Raw genomic sequence first — 18,292 nt, 5'->3', positions numbered from 1 at the left:
TGGTTGGATGACTCCTCATGAAGTGATTAATGTGCTGCTCAGTAGTGAGAGCTGCTGGATTAAAAAAGTTACTGCAGGCAACCTGGAGAAAGAATTTGTCCCATGATTCTGATACCAGGAGACCAGGAGACCAAATGATCCTGATTATAACCAACTGATGAAATACAAGGTGAAGTGTATGTATTCCAATTAATTTGGCATAACAGTATATCTAATATATGTTTGGTAAGGGTCTAAGGAGCTTGGAAAGAAGAATATTTTGTAATGAAGTATAAGTGAAAAGCGTAAAATAAAAATGAAAGTTTTGTTTGTGCTTGTCCCAGTGGGAGTGATCGCACTTGTGTGTGAGGAGGAGGAGGTTTACACACATGTCTGCAAATAAAATCGTGTTCATTCGTGTGAACATAAAGAAATGAGTCCACGAGCAAAGCATTGGGACGTAACTCACACTACAACTGCGCAAAAGTGGAAACCGGATCGGGAAAATAGGCACCGCACGGTGATAGGACACTGCTGCTGTACACGTCACATAATGTTTCTTAAAGCAATACACGCACCGATAACGGGTGTGGCTAGCTGTGCTCAGGGACCGCAGATTTCTACAGCTTGATACACTCACCGACGTTTTGGTATCGTGTTTCTTCATCTTCCAGACGCTGTCACTACAAAAAAATGTCAAACTCACTAAACTTAATAAAGAATTCCCAAATCATAAATGTGTTCCTTTTAATCTAGCTTTTAAAATAAACCCTGGAATGCAACCTCTGGTCCCCATCACAGGGACCAGTAGTGACCTGTAATGGAAATGGGTGTGACGTTTAAACCCATCATAACTCCATGTCATATATCCTCCTCTATGTCTATTTTAACATTTATTTCTTTAATTTTTATATCTCAATATCATTACATATTTTCTTGTTTAAAAAAAAAACAGAAACACAAGTTGACTGAATCCAAAGTGTTGAACCTCATAACATTGTTAAATAATCAAGATTAAACTATCTGTCCAAAATAATAGAGATCATTGAGTAAGATCCTACATCTCCAGAGTTTCATGACTTTTGGTGTTCTTTAGATCAGTCACTGCAGACACAGCCCAGACAAACTGGAAGCTTCATGTTGCTTCACCTCACCGCCCGAATCAGGGTCTAATGCTGCATTTTGTTTTTCACATTTACAGTCTGTCAAACTTTTTCAAAAACTAAAACTAAAAAATGAGGGAAAGTGGAGGCAGGAGAAGCAGGTCCGAGTGTCAGGTGAACTGAACTTCAGGTAAGAAGTGATGACCTGCAGTCTGTCTGGGTCAGATATAAAACAAGTTTAGGTGGAGATTATTTTCGTTGTGCTGACTTTTTACCGTCAGTTTCAATAACTCGTACTGCGTACTAGCATGACGGAGTTTCTATACAGCTGGGTGGTGCTGTGATGTTACTGACTGTGAACTTAATTTTATTCATAGGGTTAGTTAGTAAAGTTGCCAACCGTCCTGTAAAAACGGAATCGTCCCGCATTCAGAGAAAATATTACACGTTTGGTATTGAGCTGAAAACAGTTTCATTCAGCTAGAATGGAAAAACACACAAAGCTGGATTTATTCTTTGTCTTTGCTGCACAGCTGCCTCTTCTTCTCTCATTCTCCCCCTCTCTCTCCTGTTGCTGCTTCAATCATGAAACTGATCAGTGATCAGCTGATTGGCTCTCTTGTTTGTTTATCTCCCACTTTGTGCCGAAAGAGGAAACCAGCGGATGTCGCGCTAAACAACAGCAGCACGTTTAAGCTTGATCAGCTGTTGTTAGAATTGATTTAATATTAATTTCTAGTATCAGCTGATGTTTGCTGGAGCCACAGCTGTAAAGCTGCTGGTCATGATGTCGGTTTGGATGTGTGGTGAGAGGGAAACATGAAGATGAAACCAGGAGATGTCCTTACTGGATCATCAGAGCTGTGATGGAGAAACAGGTTTACCTTTTAGGTGACATGAATGAGTTGAAGTTATGAACTGTTTCTGAGAGACAAATAACACCAGGATCCTTTTCTAAGTAGCTGACAGCTGGTAACTGTGCAGGGGCGGGGCACAAAGAAATACTTTTCTTTCTGATTCTCATTTAAAATTTCTCGCTTTTATTAAATAATTATCTGAATCTTACAACCAAAGTTTTTATCTGATGTAAAATGTATAGAAATCATACATATACCAACAAGACTGTACATCACTGTCACAGCAGCGTTTGTTTTCATTCAAAGGCTTTATGGCTTTTCCTATAAATACCTGGTGGGCCGGTCTCTAGTCAAAATGCCCATTTATGTCCCAGTCCAGCCCTGGCCGCAGCCAAAGCACTGAGCGGGCTCCGTCCATGAATGTGCTGCAGCGGGTTTTGAATCCAACAACGAAGCTGTGCTGCTGGTGATACATGATACAAGAATGCATGACTCTGTAGTGCCGACTTCCAATGTACCGGGTTGGCATGAATTATGTTTTTGTTTTTTCCTCTTGCGAAAACTTAGACAGGATTGTAATTCCTGCCAAAAAAGCAATTTCCGACATTTTCCAAAATTTTGATTGGCGACATTTAAACGATCGTAAATTACAAATGTTTAAAGCCAGAAACAATATTTTTGTCACAGGTAGAAACTGCAATCAGTTTTTTTTTTTGCAAAGCAACTTTTATGTTATTAATGAATGTATATATTTACATTCAACTCATTGACATGAAAAGATTTATTTTCCAAAAGAGATCGGACCAAGAGGGCAGCAAAAATTGCAAAGACATAAAACAAAAATTAACATAACAATAATTTCAGAATATTTTAAGTGGTCAAAAAGGCTGAATCAAATATAATGTAGAACACAGTATGTAAAATAACGCCGAGTCGTAAAGATACCCGCAAAACAGGCCATTTCTTTATTTTATATGTAACACCTTCGTAAACCCTGCTGACTGCAGATTATTTTGTAATCTGAGCAAACATAAAAAACACACCGAAACACCGGAAGTCATTCTTTGGCACAACACCGGTCACGACCCCTCTCGGTGATTTTGATTGGCTCTAAGTGGTCCGTTGAAGATGTGGAGTCTGCGCAGTAGTCACAGCGCCGAAATTCAAATTTGAACAGAAGCTGTTTGGTACAAAGAGAGAAGCTGGAGTCGCGCAGTTGTAGTAGTTTTACTTCAAACTGCAGTCGAGTTGTTAGAAAGTAACCAGAATGGATCCGTTTACTGAGGTGAGTCACAGAAAAACTTTACTAATCAGCCAACAACGGAAGAAGCTGCGTTAAAGTGACTGGATAGTGCACAGCTAACGTAGAAACCAAATGTTATAATGGTAGTGCTCAGAGAGCACGGGGCATTAGCTTGTTTGTTATTAGCTTTAGACGTTGACGTTTTTAACACGGCTGAAGAAAACATGTCACGTGTTTCTTTGGTCAAAACGACTACATGAGCCACAAAAGTATCTCATTTTAATGTCAGTATGTATGTGGCTGGAACAAGTTAACAAGTATTTCGCTCCTGAATGATCGTTATATTTAAGCGCTCCTTAACCTTCTAGCGTCCACATATGTGGACATCACATTTTGGGTTATTTAGACCAAAATACTCAATTTTGCGCTACAAGGGCCTGATGTCCACTTACGAGGACATTATATGCTACTGTTCTATCAAAACTTTAAACGAATATCCTCATGTGGCTCTCATTTTTCTTAAAAACAAAAATAAGGTTAAAAAACCTGGTAATTCTTTGTTTTTACATTCATCGGGCCCCAATGTGACCAAATATCAAAGTGAAATTAAAAATGCTGCCGTGGAAGAGTTCGGGTCTTAGGAGGTCAAACAACGCCCCAGTCGTTAAACTCGCTGAGTGTCCGTAGCTGCGTCCAGCAGTCGGACCTGTTGGGCGTCAGTTTCTTTCTTTTCTGTTATTTTCACTCATGTCGGTGCTGCCAGCTAACTAACCGACATGAATCAGGTCTGATGTCATTAGAGTTTAAACCGCAGGCGTACAGGAGCGTGCGTCATTCTTCAGCAATGCTTTTCGTCAGCGCCTGCAGAGCTGATGTAGGGTGTCGTACGTGTCGGGACTTGCACAGCAGAATAGAATTAGGCCTTTAGTGCAATTGTTCATGGACAACGAGGTTATGGGTGCATTCCCGTTAAATATGCAGCAATTAAAATATGAATAGTAAGACAGCAGAATGAAACAAACAGGAGAAATGTAAGCGCAGTGTTAGAAACACGAGGGAAAGCAAACACGTTCTTATTATCTTTGGTTACTTCGTGTTTCTTTGGATGCGTTCACATGTTTCAGGAGTTATCAGCTCTGACAGCTAAAACTAAGAAACATTAGAATCTGACAGTGAGGGAAATATTTGTAACAGTAGTCAAAGAGAACAGTGAGAGCCCAAAGCTATAGGAGACTATTAAACCGTTTATATGAGGTGTAAACACTTGTAAATGATCTTTGATGCAGAAACTGTATCTGTGAGCGGCATCATCCCTTTAGATGCAGCAGCGTTGCCATAAATCCCTCTGTGCACCTGGCTTTAGTTTGTAATTTAGCTTGACTCTGTTTCACTAAAGCAGTTGAACACTACAGAGGTGATGTTTTATTAACAACCCAACTCTACCAAACTAGAAACTGTTGGAGCGAACTCGAGCTCGCAGAGAGAACCTCCAGAAGAAACTCGCAGAAAGAACCAATGCAGCGAACAGACAGGTGGTGAAAAGGCCTCGAGAGCCACTGACTGACACAAACATTGTGATCAGCGAGTCTCTTATTGATAAAGGTATGAGCCCCTTTAGTGTTTTGGCACTTTAACCTCTGAGCTGCAGCTGTCTTGTGTTTGCTTAAATCTCTTTATTGTTTTCAGTGCCCCAGACGTCCACAAAGCCATCTCCCTCGAAGCGCAAGTGCTCTGGAGAAAATGTCCAACCTGCAGCTGATGAAGAGAACCAGGAGCCGGTGATGCCACAAGCTCCTCTTCTCTCAGATCCTCCCACAGACAAAAAGCCCCCGGTGGGTCCAGCCAGCATCCGGCCTTTCTCCTCCTCGGAGAAGACTTCAGGAAAGCCTGTTCTGCAGTCTCAGGCAGTGCAGCTGAAAGCGGAACGCCCAGAACCCGACAAGGTGGCTGTCTGCACTGCTCTTGTTCCTCCAAGCAGAACAGAAGCACAGATAGGAGCCGCCAATCCAGCTCCTCAGAGTAACACAGAGGATCCAGCTCCATCTGCTGCTGGCATGAAATCACGCTTAAAAAACCTGGCAGAGCAGAGGAAGTGCTGGAACACTGACGGTAACAGTTTCCTGCTGTTTAATTTACATAGAATGAGTTTAAATTTACAGGAAGTTATTAACAAGACTTCAGGAGGGGGGGGGGGGGGGGGGGGGACAAAATGATCAGAAATAAATAAAAATTAGTCTGAGACAAAAGATCTCCATCCTGAGATAACAGCTGAGGGAATCTACATGAAATCGGCTCAACCAAGAAATGTGTGTGAATTTCTGTCTATGTAGAAAGTCCCAGATGTGGGATTTTTGATCATTTCTCACAGTTGCTGTAGTTTCAGAAACAGATCGTGCTGAGTGTCAGACTGATGGTACAGTGAGTCGGTCTTATGGCAGGTTTTAGTGACTGTGTGTAATCTAGTTTTAAAAATGCGATAATGGCAGTAATATCGTATCATAGGTCAGGTATTGTGTTGTCTGGTGATTCCCACTTCTACAAGCAGACAACAGGAGGTTGAAATGCTTTCTGATGCTGTCTATTTTAAAGAAATCTCTCTTATATGTAATGTAGAACTATATAACACACTGTTGGCTCTCTTATACGTGATTCTTTTGGTTACAGTTACAGTTTATGACACCAAGAAGCATTCAGAAAAACAGATGTTCCATCTTCGTCCTCAGATGAGCTCTAATCCTGAAATTCCAGATAACGTCTGTTTTTTACGTGTGAATAAACGTGTAAAAGTGAAATAGTTTCTCCCTTTTCAGATGCTTGTGATGTACCTTCAGACTGTATTCCTGTATCCACGATAAAGAGACCGTTTGATGCCCAACCAGCTGCCAGTCCCTCTGTCTCCTCAGAAATTTCCCTTGGGAGGAGAGGCAGACTGGCCAACCTGGCTGCAACCATTGGTTCCTGGGAGGATGATCTCAGCCATGCTAAAACCCCCAAAGAGAAAGCAAAGGAGACGCTCGCTGCTTCGTCTAGTCCCAGATTTACAGTCAGAGGTGCTGCGGCTTCCAGCACTAAACCCAGCGTTTCGGTGACCAGTTCAACCGTGAGGAGCAAGTGCACGGGCATCTCCAAGCAGGTATTCATTTTTTATCTTGTGCATAATCGCTTCACTATTCAAATTTTAGCTTTTCCTGCAAGGTTTCCTGGGTCACTAGAAATATATCTCCTGTATAAATAAACTGGCTTTCCATCTGTTTATTTTTCAGCAGGCTGCGTTTTCTCCAAGCCTTCAAAAAGCCGACTTGGTATCCAGTCCTCAGAAGTGCTCCAACCAGGGCGCGACAGTGTCCTCTATTCATCAGAAGACCTCGGTTGAGGAACCGGCCCTCTTATCTAGTCAGCAGAAGGCCAGCTCCTCCATGTCAGCGCTTCAAAGTCCCCAAAAACATCAGGCCCTGTCCAAAGGCCCAAATGTCTCCTGCAGTCCCCAGAAGCTGGAGCTTTGCGCCAAGCCCAGCTCATCTGACCTTCCAGCCTCGAGGGAAAAGGTTACTACAGGAGCTTTTGGTGAGTTGGACTGGAAAGCTGGTTATGATGAAAATTGCTCAGTGGCAGTGTCTGCATGTTTTGATATGGCCAGTTTCTTAGCACATCAGCCGATTCTATTCACTTGTGTACCAGGGGCACCTTCCTACATTGTCATTTAATTGTCTGCTCAAATCAGTGTTGACACAGACCCATTAGTTGATTCTATCCTCCACAAGTTAGAGTGATTTTTACCATCTCAAATAGGAGTGAAATCTTTGCGGGAGCGCATCAACCAGAGCTCACCTGCTCGAGTCGGAGTACAGACCAGCGCTGCCTCTGTGAGTCCAAACACCAGGTCGGTACAGGAGAGACTCAGAGCTGCCCAGGCTACAAACACAACCACCGCTGACATCACTATGAGGCAGAAACTGGTAGGTTGATGTCATTCTTGGTGCTGCAGTTATGTTTTTCGCCCTTATCCGAATAGCAGAATGGCACATTCTAATATCAAGCCTGCTCGTTTCAGGAGCGTGAGAGTGAGCTGGCTCAAATTTGCAGTCGCTTCCAGCAGAGGAGCAAAATGTGGAAGGACAAAGAAGGAGGAGCGGACACTAAGGTTGGACAGGAAGCATCAGGCACACGCAGAGTAAATAAAGTCTCCCAGCATTCACCCCAGTGGATTTTTCAAATGATGTACTTTTCAGGAAGAGGTCGTAAAGCCTGTTGAGAGAGAAGTGATCTCATCTGAGCCGCCGGATGAATTCCCTGCACCATGTAAGAAATCTGACGCAGGCGGCGAGTGCGCTCCTTCAGGTATTGCATGACAGTCCCGAACAGAGCCCGAGTACTCGGACTACTGGTAAAGTGAAGCTATCAGTTATCTGGTGTCGGGCAGATTATAATATGGCATATTGTTTTTAGTCACAGTGCAATGACTGCTGTGTGTTTTGTCACCATCGGTGGTTCTGTTGGACCCTCAGCAGTGATTCAGTTTAATTTCAGATTTTGAGTTTAGGATGTTGGTACAGCTCTACACAACAAAACAAACCATACTTCCTGATGACAATCTCAAGACTTCTAACATGGGTTTAAATAAACAGCAGGTCGTCAGCTGAGCTCCCCTCCAGTGTTGACCTCCAGCCCCCTGAAAGTGGCTGTTCACACTACAGATAAGTTGACTGAAGAGACCCCAGAGGAGAAAAGAGAAGAAAACGTGGATCAGTCTGTCAATTCTACCGTCATCAACGAGCTGTTTGGAGATCTAGAACAGAGTGAAGATCCCAGCGGTGATGAGGAAGATGCTTTAAACATCTCCTCGATGTCCCTCCTCACTCCACTGGCAGAGACTGTGGCCGCTGTGGTAAACAGTCCAGAAAAAAGAATGATGGTGAGCACCGACGAGTCCTCGTCCATGGAAATGCAGCGGTAATTGTTCAGTGATAATATTTTCTTCATGACTTGTGCAGACATCCACTCCAGCCAACTCTTTCATTATGAAGAGCACAACTCCCGACGATGTCGCCATAGCCAAAAGCTTCCAGACCTCCTCAGATGGAGATGGTGCAAGTGTCTCAAGTGAGGACCACAAGCTTCCCTACAGGTAAGTGTTTCCTCCGTGCAGTGCTGAGATGCTTCAGAGCCGTCTGTTTTCACCGTCTCACTGAATGTTTGTTGCTGTGTGCAAGTATCGATGCATACAGGTCAACCAGGGTGAAGAACACCGAGAGGCCCAGTGTGAAGCAGGTTATTGTGAGAAAAGAAGACGTTTCTAAGAGAGCCGAGGAGCCCCGAGCATCCAGCCTGTTCAGTGTCAAACAGAAGATAAAGGTTTACATTAAACTTGTTCCATATAGGATTTCAACTGGTAATAAACTACAGTCTGATCTTACACACAAATCTACCTTTTGTGTAGATTCTGACAAATGAAATCAACCTGCAGCAGACGGTTATCTATCAAGCCAGCCAGGCACTCAACTGCTGCACAGATGAAGAACACGGGAAAGGCTCGCAGGTGGAGGCTGAGGCAGAGAGGCTGCTGCTGGTGGCAAGTAAGCACATCTCTGTTTCCTTAGTCAGCTCAAGGTTGTTCACATAGCACGATCACAGAGTCTTGAGTAAAGGAACACAAATAAAAATACACATAGTGCTAATATTTAGTTTCCTGTATAAAATGTGAAAGCATTGCACAGACCTACCCTGTGTCGATGTTAGAGTTCCACATGTCGGTGTTTAGAAGATTAACGAGGGACATGGTTTGGCCCAAAGATATGACTTTGTTTACGTTTGATGGCCTCAGGCGAAAAGAGAGAAGCACTGAAGGTGGAGCTGGACCAGCTGAAAGGAAATCCAGGAGGAAGGAAAGAGGGGCCTGCAGCCCCGCAGCCAATGGCCTCCAAAGGCTGCATCACCCTGCAGGAGCTACGCCTGCCTCTCAAGGCAGACTTTGTCTGTTCCACTGCCAATAAACCAGGTACACGATCCATAACTCTACAGTTCTCCATGTTCTCCATTAGACCACATCTCAAATGAGTGCTTTTATTAAACTGTTATTTGTCAGTTTTAAGAATCTTCAGTCAGAGTGAAATCCCACAATTTCACACTAATGTTGTCATGCTGTTTGTTTCCATTATTTCAGAGTCTACCAAACATTCATTTTTCATCATGATCAGGGCGGGAGCAGAGAACATTGTGGCCACGCCTTTAGCCACGACACACCGTGGCCTGAGTGGCGACACCCTCACCTTCCCCACCAAGTTCACTATGTGAGTCAGAAGCAGTTAGTGGAGGCACTGTTGGCCTTCAGTCACACCGCTGTGGTCACTCATCATTTCAGCACGTCGCCTCTGTTGTTAAACACTATTAACTAAACATAATCAATTTATTTACTGATTGCTGAGGAGAATCTTTGACTTTCAGATCTGACGTTGACAGTGGCTTTGACATCAGTGTAGAAGTATACTGTCTGGTACGTGTCCTCGTTCTGCAAGTACTAACGCTGTATTTCTGTGACACCGTCTGTTCATAGTCTTCTGTAAGTTTCTGTTTTGCAGTGTTACTGATGGTGCACAGTGCTGTTCCCTTTCAGGTGCAGAAACGGGAAATCTGCAGTGACAAGAAGAAGAAAACCAACAAGTCGAAGGTAATTCCTGTTTTATTTTACGTTTGTTGTTTGCTGTTGGGATATGCTTTTAGAGTGTGTGGCTGTTCTCACTTTACTCTTTAAAACAAATGTAATATTTCTTCATCTTCCTAGGCTATCACTCCAAAGAAGTTCCTTGCCATCACTGTAAGTATTTAAAAAAAACTAAAACTTTAAAGGAAAAATGAGAAAAAAGCTCCTTTTTTCCACATGTTAATTAATTTATTCTTCTCCTGCAGAAGACGACACAGACACCAGGTATGTGACACTAAGGTTTATACAAACTGTGCTGTGAAGACTATTATGTAACAAAGTGTAAAAGATACAGAGTGATGGTCTCAATATAAGCTTCAAGGAGAAATGAGCTTTATTAGGTCAAATAAACGTACTGGATGAATCAGTGATCTGTTGTTCTCACACTGTGGATTCTGTTCATTTGGGCCGTTTTAAACAGGAGAAACATTTCAATACTCTTCCAGGTGACGTCTTTAGTCACAGTGTGACAGCTTTTGTGTGGAAAGTTGTATCTGAGCAAAACCAAATACAGATGTTTAGCTATAATGCATGTCTGAAAAAAACAAATGAGCCAGATGGAGCCAGAGTGGGTACACATCACCAGTGTTTTCAAGTCAATATATTTCTAAAGATTCTTTTGACATGAAATTCTCACTAGATGTCAGTAATGAGGCACCTTTTTATAGGAACCAGCTGAGACGCATTTGCACCCAGTAGCAGGGTTTGTAATTACTGACAGATGTCTGGGGGTGTGTCCATGCCTTTTTGCACCTTCCTTTTTTCATGTGTTCAGTACTTTGCCCCTGTGTCACTTGTCATTATTAAGCATAATGTATGTTGTTGCAGTTGTGGCCAGTCCTGGAGGCCCCAATGCGGTTCGCACCAGTAACTTTGCTCTGATTGGAGCATACAAGCTCACCCTGGCTTCAATTGGGAAGACCCAGTTTCCTTTGGAGAAGGTATGAAAGCCCCGAGTTCATAGTCCATGTATATCTGTCTCCATTCACACTGTTACATCCATGGCAGTAACATCCTCATGCATCTGTAAACTCAGTAATTATGTCAGCCTATGTATGTAACCATGACACACACACACAGTGTTTCCATGTCCATATTCACCTGTAGACTGCACCACTGTTTTTCTCCCACATGTACTGAAATCGAATGATTGTCATTTCTTATTTTCCCAGTAAAATATAAAGAAATGTGCAGTGGCTCATGACTTTTGCATAGTGCTGTATGAAGTGTTAGCCTTCCATTCAGTCTGCCTGCTCTGGGTCATAGGTGCCATTCCTGTGCCCTTTGGAGGGCCACATCTACCTTAAGATGCACTGTGAAGTGGGCTCAAAGGTGGAGGAAAGGGGCTTCCTGGTGAGTATGGCTCATGAGGCTGATGCTGGCCTTAATGTGCTGCTGCTACAACTATTCTTGAAGTCTAATCATCTGTCTTTGTTTTTTCTTACCACAGACGATGTTTGAAGATGTTAGTGGGTTTGGAGCTTGGCACAGACGATGGTGCGTCCTGTCAGGATACTGCATCTCCTACTGGACTTACCCAGACGACGAAAAGAGAAAGGTAACAATGCTGCGAGCCAGCAAGCAACTTTGTCTGTTACTCTACATTCACGTGCTGACTAATATGTGACTGCTCTAAACCTGCAGTAACAACTGAAAAACATTAAATAGACGGTGCCAAAGTTTAAAGCTTTAAGAATAAAATGTAAGCAAAGACTGAACAGGGTTGTTCTACATCTCGTAGAATCCCATTGGTCGCATCAATCTGTCCAACTGCACAAGTAAGGCAGTGGAGCCAGCCAGCAGAGAGTTCTGTGCCCGACCCAACACGTTTGAGCTCATCACCATCAGACCACGGAGAGACGATGACAGAGAAACGCTTGTCAGCCAGTGCCAGAACACCACGTGTGTCACTAGGTACGTTTCCACCATATGGACAGGTACTTACTCCTGAAGAGTGGCTTGATGACAGTCAACATACTCTGCTTGTTTTCCTGTGCAGAAATTGGCTGAGTGCTGACACCAAGGAGGAGAGAAATCTGTGGATGAAGAAGCTGAACCAGATTCTGGTGGACCTGCGGATGTGGCAGCCAGATGCCTGTAACAGACCGCTGCCCAACTAATCCCTTTGTATTCTTTGGACTGCTGATGATGCATGGCTTACTAAGTGCAATATACTATCATACCAGTTGGATATTTGAGTAGGATCATTGATCACAGGAGGTGAAATAAACATCCGACACATGCTAGAACAGGTTTTTCTGCATTGACGTGGGTGTTGGGTTTTTATATATCTGATGCATAAGCCTGGTTTGATGTGCTTTGGCTGATGTTGCCACGTTTTTACGTTAATGCTAATATTTAATATGCACATGCTGCATGGCTTTAAAACTTTTGGTTTCAGTGTTGAAATTTGAATGTGCGTGGTGTTCAAATTCCTCTGTCTCTAAATATATACGTGTGTGTGCGCGCGAGTGAGTGTGTATATGTGTCCATGCTTTATAACCCCCTCCCCCAAAAAAGTATTATGTTCAATGGAGATAACTGGGGAGCCGATCTGTTACATATCCTGCTCTGAAGCCTGAGTCTGCATAACCAGCATGCTGGCCCATGTCCCAGCTGCCTGTCTTACCCTACTGTGCATGTCTGTGGAAGAGAGAACCAGGCAGGCACAGGTAGAACATGTCAGCTCCACAAAGAGCTCCAGACATCAGTGTGATGCAGCAGTGTTTAACCACTGTGCTTCCATGTTTCAGTTTTCTTATTTTTAATTAAAATGTAAAGCTTCTGTCAGATATAACACATGGCTCATCTACACAAAGAAATTGAGGGGGGGGGGGGTTTAATTTAGGTGACAGTTTTGACCCCTCAGCTGTAAAAGGCTGATGAGAGCTTGTCACCCTGGCAGGTGGGCAGGCAGCATGGACATGCATATGAACACAGTGACGTAGGAGTTTATACGATCGGTATAACTAGTGTAGTTTGAATCGCAGCGACGTGGAGGGGGGAGGTTGAGGTCACTTCACTTGTGACAGTAACTTGATGATTTTAAAATTGATGCCACCCGTGTATCTACCAGGAAGCTGGGGGAAGCATCAGCAGCCACCTTTTTCAAATGTCATTTTATATACATGTTAATGAGTCTCAGGTGTAACAGCAAACTACAGAGTGCACGTTTACCTCTTAGGTACCTGTTAGACAATGCAGAGTAAATAAAATAGTCTAGTGACCTGCAAATAAATAACATTTTCAATAAAAGCACTTTTTTAAAAGCAAATGTTGATAAATGCAACCTGAAAATGGTCTCCATGCATCATTATCTCTAGTTATCTCTTGTTCCATCCTTTTACACTGATTTGGTAAACGTGGCTGTTTAACAATGTACGCTACAAGCTTTATTAAAAAAAGAATGGACGGGCTGTTTTACATGTTGCTGTGTAATTATATTGAATGAAAACGGTGCTTTTTTACCTTTTTGCAATTTGGTGCATTAAAAAGAGTATTTGCCCCTTTCTGATTTCTTGGGGTTTTCCACAGTTGTCATGCTTGTTTCAGATTATCAAACTAAGTTTAATAGAAAAATAACTCCAGTAAATACAAAATGCAGATTTAAATGATGATTTCCTTTATTGGAGAATAAAAGCTCCAAACCTTACTGGATAAAGTCAGTTCCTAAACTGAATCACTGGTTGGGCCTTCTCAGCAGCAAGAAGTGCAATCATGTGTTTGTGATAAACAGCAAAGAGGTTACACAGCGATGATGCAGGAAACAAGTGACCTCACTGAGATAAACAGTTCTGTCGTGAAAAATAAAGTTTCCACAGGACTCTGCAACCACATAAATACCGAAGTACATCTTTAATGGCTTACATGAGATTTCAGAGTAACAGCCATGTGTTGCTAACAAAATGCACTTGATTACCTGATCATCAGCAAGTGTGACCTATAAAGACAGCTTTGGCAGTTGGCTGGTCTAGATCGTGCACCTCTCTGCTTTTGTAACCTGACACATTAAGACAGCTGCTGCAGCTGGAACGTCATTAAATCTACCATCGTAGATTTAATGATGTTCCAGCTCAGGAGCCCCGGGCGGTCAAATACCTTACAATGCGTCCTGAGGTATTTAAACAGGAGCAGTATGTGCTCCTTTGTGCAAGGAGGAACAGGATGAGCACTGCCAGAGCCCCACTGACCACCAACAGGGCCTCTGACCAATCAAAGAAACATTCATCAGGCTAAATTTGAGCAGTCCATATAAAATGTGTTCATGCTGAACAATATTAGTTTTCTTAGCCTTTTCCATAGATGCTTATTATGGAAAAGGCTAAGTAGAAAAGCATCAATATAAATACCACCCAGAAATAGAAGTAGCTCACATTTAGTTTCTATTTTAGCACGATAGACTATTTTAGCATGACCCAACCCTCGCCCCCTACCGCTGCTGCACTGGCACGGCCTGTGGTGCTTATTGTGCTTAGGTTATATTCTATGTGCAACAGTTACTAAATACATCCATCCAGTCGCTTCTGCTTGTCCTTTGCTGGAGCCTATCCCAGCTCTCAGATTTAGTTACTAAATCGCTCAAAACTACATTTTTAAGTGTTTTATTAAACATGTCTTTAAAGGCTAGAAATTTTTAATCAAGCTTTGCCTTTATTTGCTAATATGGGACAATATGGATTTCTAGTCCGTTGCTCACTGCAGAACTCTGGCTTCACTAAAGGCTTTGAGGGCATTATTAGCTTTAAGGCATGCAGCTGAGTTATATCTGGGAGTAAAACTTCCTCTGATATGTCACTTTGTCCTTCAGAGAACCCACAGCATTATATGCACTATATACTATTACCTAAATAATCGTGATGTCTCGTCATGTAAATAGTGCAGATATTAATTGACACAATAAGCAATCAAACTGCTGGCCTAACAAAAGATGCAGATATTCCTTTATAATAATCAACATAGACTATTCTCCCATTCACCACCCACATGTGTCTGTCTTCCTCCGCTCGGCGACACACCTGCTGGGAATCAAACTCTGGTACTTGGTGATTCTGTTCTCAGACATTCAAGCTACAGACACCAGCAGCCACAGTCAACTGTCTTCCAGGAGCCAGAGCAGGCGACACCGAGGGAAATTTATGACCCTGTGGACAATATCCTGCCTTGTGGGTCAGCAGTTGAGGACAGGGGGAGTCAAACCTCTTATTTAATGGGACATATCTCTGTGTGACTTCAAGTGGGCTAGACTAGTGAAACAGTTACTGGCACTGAATACCCAGTGTAGCACGCCATTCCTGTACAGTGCCAGGAACCTACTCTCTGTGGCAGTAAAGAAGGCTAAGTCTCACGTGTTAGTGGTGAGCCGTGTAGTTAGAATGATGGAGCACATTTTCTAAATAGTGTGATGTTGGAATATATGGTTGAAGTAGCTCCAAAAGCAGGAAGGCAACACTGTGAAGTTGAACTGAAAACAGTTTTGCCCCCTTTATACTGTCTAGAAAAAACTTTTCCTCTGCCTGAGCTGCACTATAAAGCTGTAAGTACGAAGTGTGTCAGCCACAGAGCGAAATGAATCTGCCCCAATTGCTTCACTGTTGCTGAGCTGAGCTGGCTGGAGGCAGCGTGGTGGCACATGAAAAATGGGACAAGTCAGTTTTGTGTGTCACAAAAGTGGCTCTTTTTAAAATCTGGTTAAATCACCATAGTAAGTAATGCTGAACATACAACTTGGGATACAGTAAGTTAAATTCAGAGTTCTGGTTCAAAGCTAGCTGGAAGCATCACATTTTCTCACCGATCCTTTGATTTCGTGAGTATCTACTCGGCGATGGGAAGTTGAATCTCTGATTCAGTTGCATCAGTGTGATGTTGATCTTGGTTGCAGATCACCGGACCAGCTCTTTATTCTATATTCGAGTGTGGTGACAGTTTGACCCTCCAGTCTACATCTGTTTTGTGGACTTGGACTTGGACATTTGATCATGTCCCTAAGACGGGGTCCTTCAAGAATTTGGGGTGTCTGACCTGTTGCAACATTGGGAGAGATTGTTCTGGATCACCGGTAATAAGTCGAACTTGTCTGTTGATTGATTCTAAGAATAGAATAAGGTATTTTTTACTGGTGTAATTTAATTTAATTTTCAGTTGTTACAGACGGGACAGACATGGCTGGGGGATAGGAAAGGGAGAGAGAAAGATGAAGGAAAAGAAAAACAGAAGGAAGAGGGACAGTGAGAAATATACAAATGTCCTGGATCACCTGTTGAGAGAAAGAAAAGAGAAGCAAAAAAAGAGAGCAACATAATAAACACAGCACCATCGCATTAATCTAGCTAAGTGTAAATAACAGTAAATACTATATACTGAATGTTGTTGTGCAGCACGCAGGACCGACAGTACACAATGTGCTTTGAGGTAGCAACAGTCTTCTTTATTAAGATTACTTAGTGAAAAACACTGAATAAGTATTCTTGGTGTGTGTTCTTTGTTCTACTACATTTCAGCAAATGGTGTTGGGAATGCAGCAGAGTACAGTCAGATATCACGCAGTACCATCTGGAAGCCATTTGATTGGAAACAGCTTTATTATTCAGCATGCCGATGATCCCGAACACACCGGCAGTGGAGTAAAATCATACCTAAAGCCATTATTTACAAATAGAGGAAACAGGAAACATTGTTAAACCTACCAAAGTTTCTCGAAGAGTGCACTGACGACTTATCTGGGAGGTCACAGAAGGACCCTGAACATCAGCTAAAGAACTCCCGACCTCACTTGCCTCAGTTAAGGCCAGTGTTTATGATTTCACAATATGACAGAAACTGGGCAAAAATGGCGTTTATGATAGAGTTCAGAGGCAAAACCCACTGCTGACCGAAGAGAACACAAATACTGTGTAAACTAGGAGAATAGATGAGCTTTTAAAACTCTTGCGATCCATGGTGGGCTGTGTAAACTTAAATCTACATGAAGAGTGACTGCATTAGTGTATCAATACCATACTCTTTGGGTGTATAAGACACATATCATGTCATGTTCTTCTTCTGGCACATGGTGGTGCTAAACATGTTCTAAGAACTTCTCCAGCTTCACAGAGTTAAGTCTGTGACAGTTTTTAGAGCAGGGCTCCGTGCTGTAAATGAGCCTTTTTACATGTCATGTCCACTTTAAACACAGTCGGTAGGCTGTCATTCAAGCATCTGCAGTTTCCTTCCTCCACAGCAGTATCTGCCCAGCACCCCTGTGTATTTTCCATTACACAAAGTAGAGCGGCGTGCCAGGTCAAGACTGCCTTTTCCCTTTGGCTGGAGGGTGACCGCCGGCAGTAAAACACTACTGAAGGTGTCATTTTTTTCTACATAATCATACCAGTCCTGGGCTTCTTGGTCCTGGAGTTTCATTAATGATGGATTAGTGAAGACACACTGTTGGCTGCAGCTTCTCTATCAGGTTCTACGTGTGTGTTTAGAATGAGGTCAAAATGAGGTTGAGAGACGCCACCACTTTTCTACTTGTATCTAGTCCAGTCGGCTGCCTGCTAAGGACACTGGAGGATGACTGTTACTGAGGGCATACTGGTCTCCAACCATTACAGTGTTCTGAATCACTTTCAGGTCAGCTAATGTGAGTTTGAGCTAACTCAGGGGTCACAGTAGCAGCACCAGTGGCTAGCAGCATATCTTTCATAGCCGTTCCTCCAGTCTTTTAAACAGCTGAGAAAAAAAGACTTTAAAAGCATGGCCATCCATGTTGGGGTGTATACTCAGCAGCGGAGAGGGGTGCAGGGTTGAGGTGGGACGTTTGAAAGCTGTGTGGACTTCTAATCTGATTCCCAGTCAGCTCCAACTGTGAACGGTGTAAACTGCAGTTTTCAGAGCTGAGAACAGGATACGGTGATAATGTAAGAGGAACCACTCCCTTCCTTGCTTCGGTTTCCTGAGAAGAGTCTGGCTGCCTGCCGACAAGACCCCACCCAACCAACCGTTTAGCACCGAGTGAAGAGATAGCAGGACCATTTCTGCAAACTGCCAACTAACGATTACTAAATGGCCGATTTTGTGTTCATCCAGCACGTAGTTCAGATAAAAACACTTTCAGATTATCAGGACAGATATTTGACTTTCGTGTGCTACAGAGAGCAACTTTCTATTTTACTTTTATTTAAAAGTATTTGCCCCCTTCCTGACTTCTTATTTATTTTACATATTTGTCACACTTACATATATATTATACTCATAATATTAGGCAAAGATATCCAAAGTTAATACAGTATTAGTTTTTTAATTATTTCATCTGAACCCTGTGTGCAAAAAGTAATTACCACCCCTTATTAAACCATGAATGAACTGTGATTAACCAGAGTTTTTGAAAAGCTACACTCAGACCTGATGACCCAAGAAATCACAAAGTCTGATA

At 42.7% G+C, this 18,292-nt stretch overlaps 1 protein-coding gene across 3 annotated transcripts; it reads left to right on the top strand.

Moving 5' to 3' along the window:
* Positions 1-3,100: 3,100 nt before the first annotated feature.
* On the top strand, positions 3,101-13,388 carry anln (anillin, actin binding protein). 3 transcript variants are annotated; one of them, XM_076879130.1, is made up of 23 exons: positions 3,101-3,224; positions 4,634-4,784; positions 4,869-5,291; positions 5,993-6,315; positions 6,449-6,746; positions 6,972-7,138; positions 7,234-7,323; positions 7,412-7,520; positions 7,808-8,094; positions 8,174-8,307; positions 8,393-8,534; positions 8,620-8,755; positions 9,004-9,177; positions 9,343-9,469; positions 9,624-9,672; positions 9,793-9,846; positions 9,961-9,993; positions 10,086-10,104; positions 10,708-10,820; positions 11,146-11,232; positions 11,330-11,437; positions 11,621-11,793; positions 11,879-13,388. In XM_076879130.1, exons 1-23 carry the CDS (start codon positions 3,207-3,209, stop codon positions 11,997-11,999), a joined length of 3,336 nt encoding a protein of 1,111 aa, XP_076735245.1. In that variant the 5' UTR covers positions 3,101-3,206; the 3' UTR covers positions 12,000-13,388. The 3 variants fall into 3 exon arrangements, with proteins under 3 accessions (XP_076735245.1, XP_004561030.3, XP_076735244.1); XM_004560973.6 differs by having other exon boundaries at positions 6,446-6,746; positions 7,811-8,094; XM_076879129.1 differs by having other exon boundaries at positions 3,102-3,224; positions 6,446-6,746.
* The last annotated feature ends 4,904 nt before the right edge of the window (positions 13,389-18,292 follow it).

The sequence above is a fragment of the Maylandia zebra genome, linkage group LG22 (assembly GCF_041146795.1).
Source record: "Maylandia zebra isolate NMK-2024a linkage group LG22, Mzebra_GT3a, whole genome shotgun sequence".
In the NCBI taxonomy this organism is placed as follows: domain Eukaryota; kingdom Metazoa; phylum Chordata; class Actinopteri; order Cichliformes; family Cichlidae; genus Maylandia; species Maylandia zebra.
This window is presented reverse-complemented; position numbering and strand designations above follow the sequence as displayed.

What these genes read in the sequence shown, in the direction of transcription:
- anln (XM_076879129.1), top strand. An exon ending in GACCACAAGCTTCCCTACAG is followed by an intron (nt 8,308 to 8,392) that starts GTAAGTGTTTCC and finishes GCTGTGTGCAAG; the next exon opens with TATCGATGCATACAGGTCAA. An exon ending in CAGACGACGAAAAGAGAAAG is followed by an intron (nt 11,438 to 11,620) that starts GTAACAATGCTG and finishes TACATCTCGTAG; the next exon opens with AATCCCATTGGTCGCATCAA.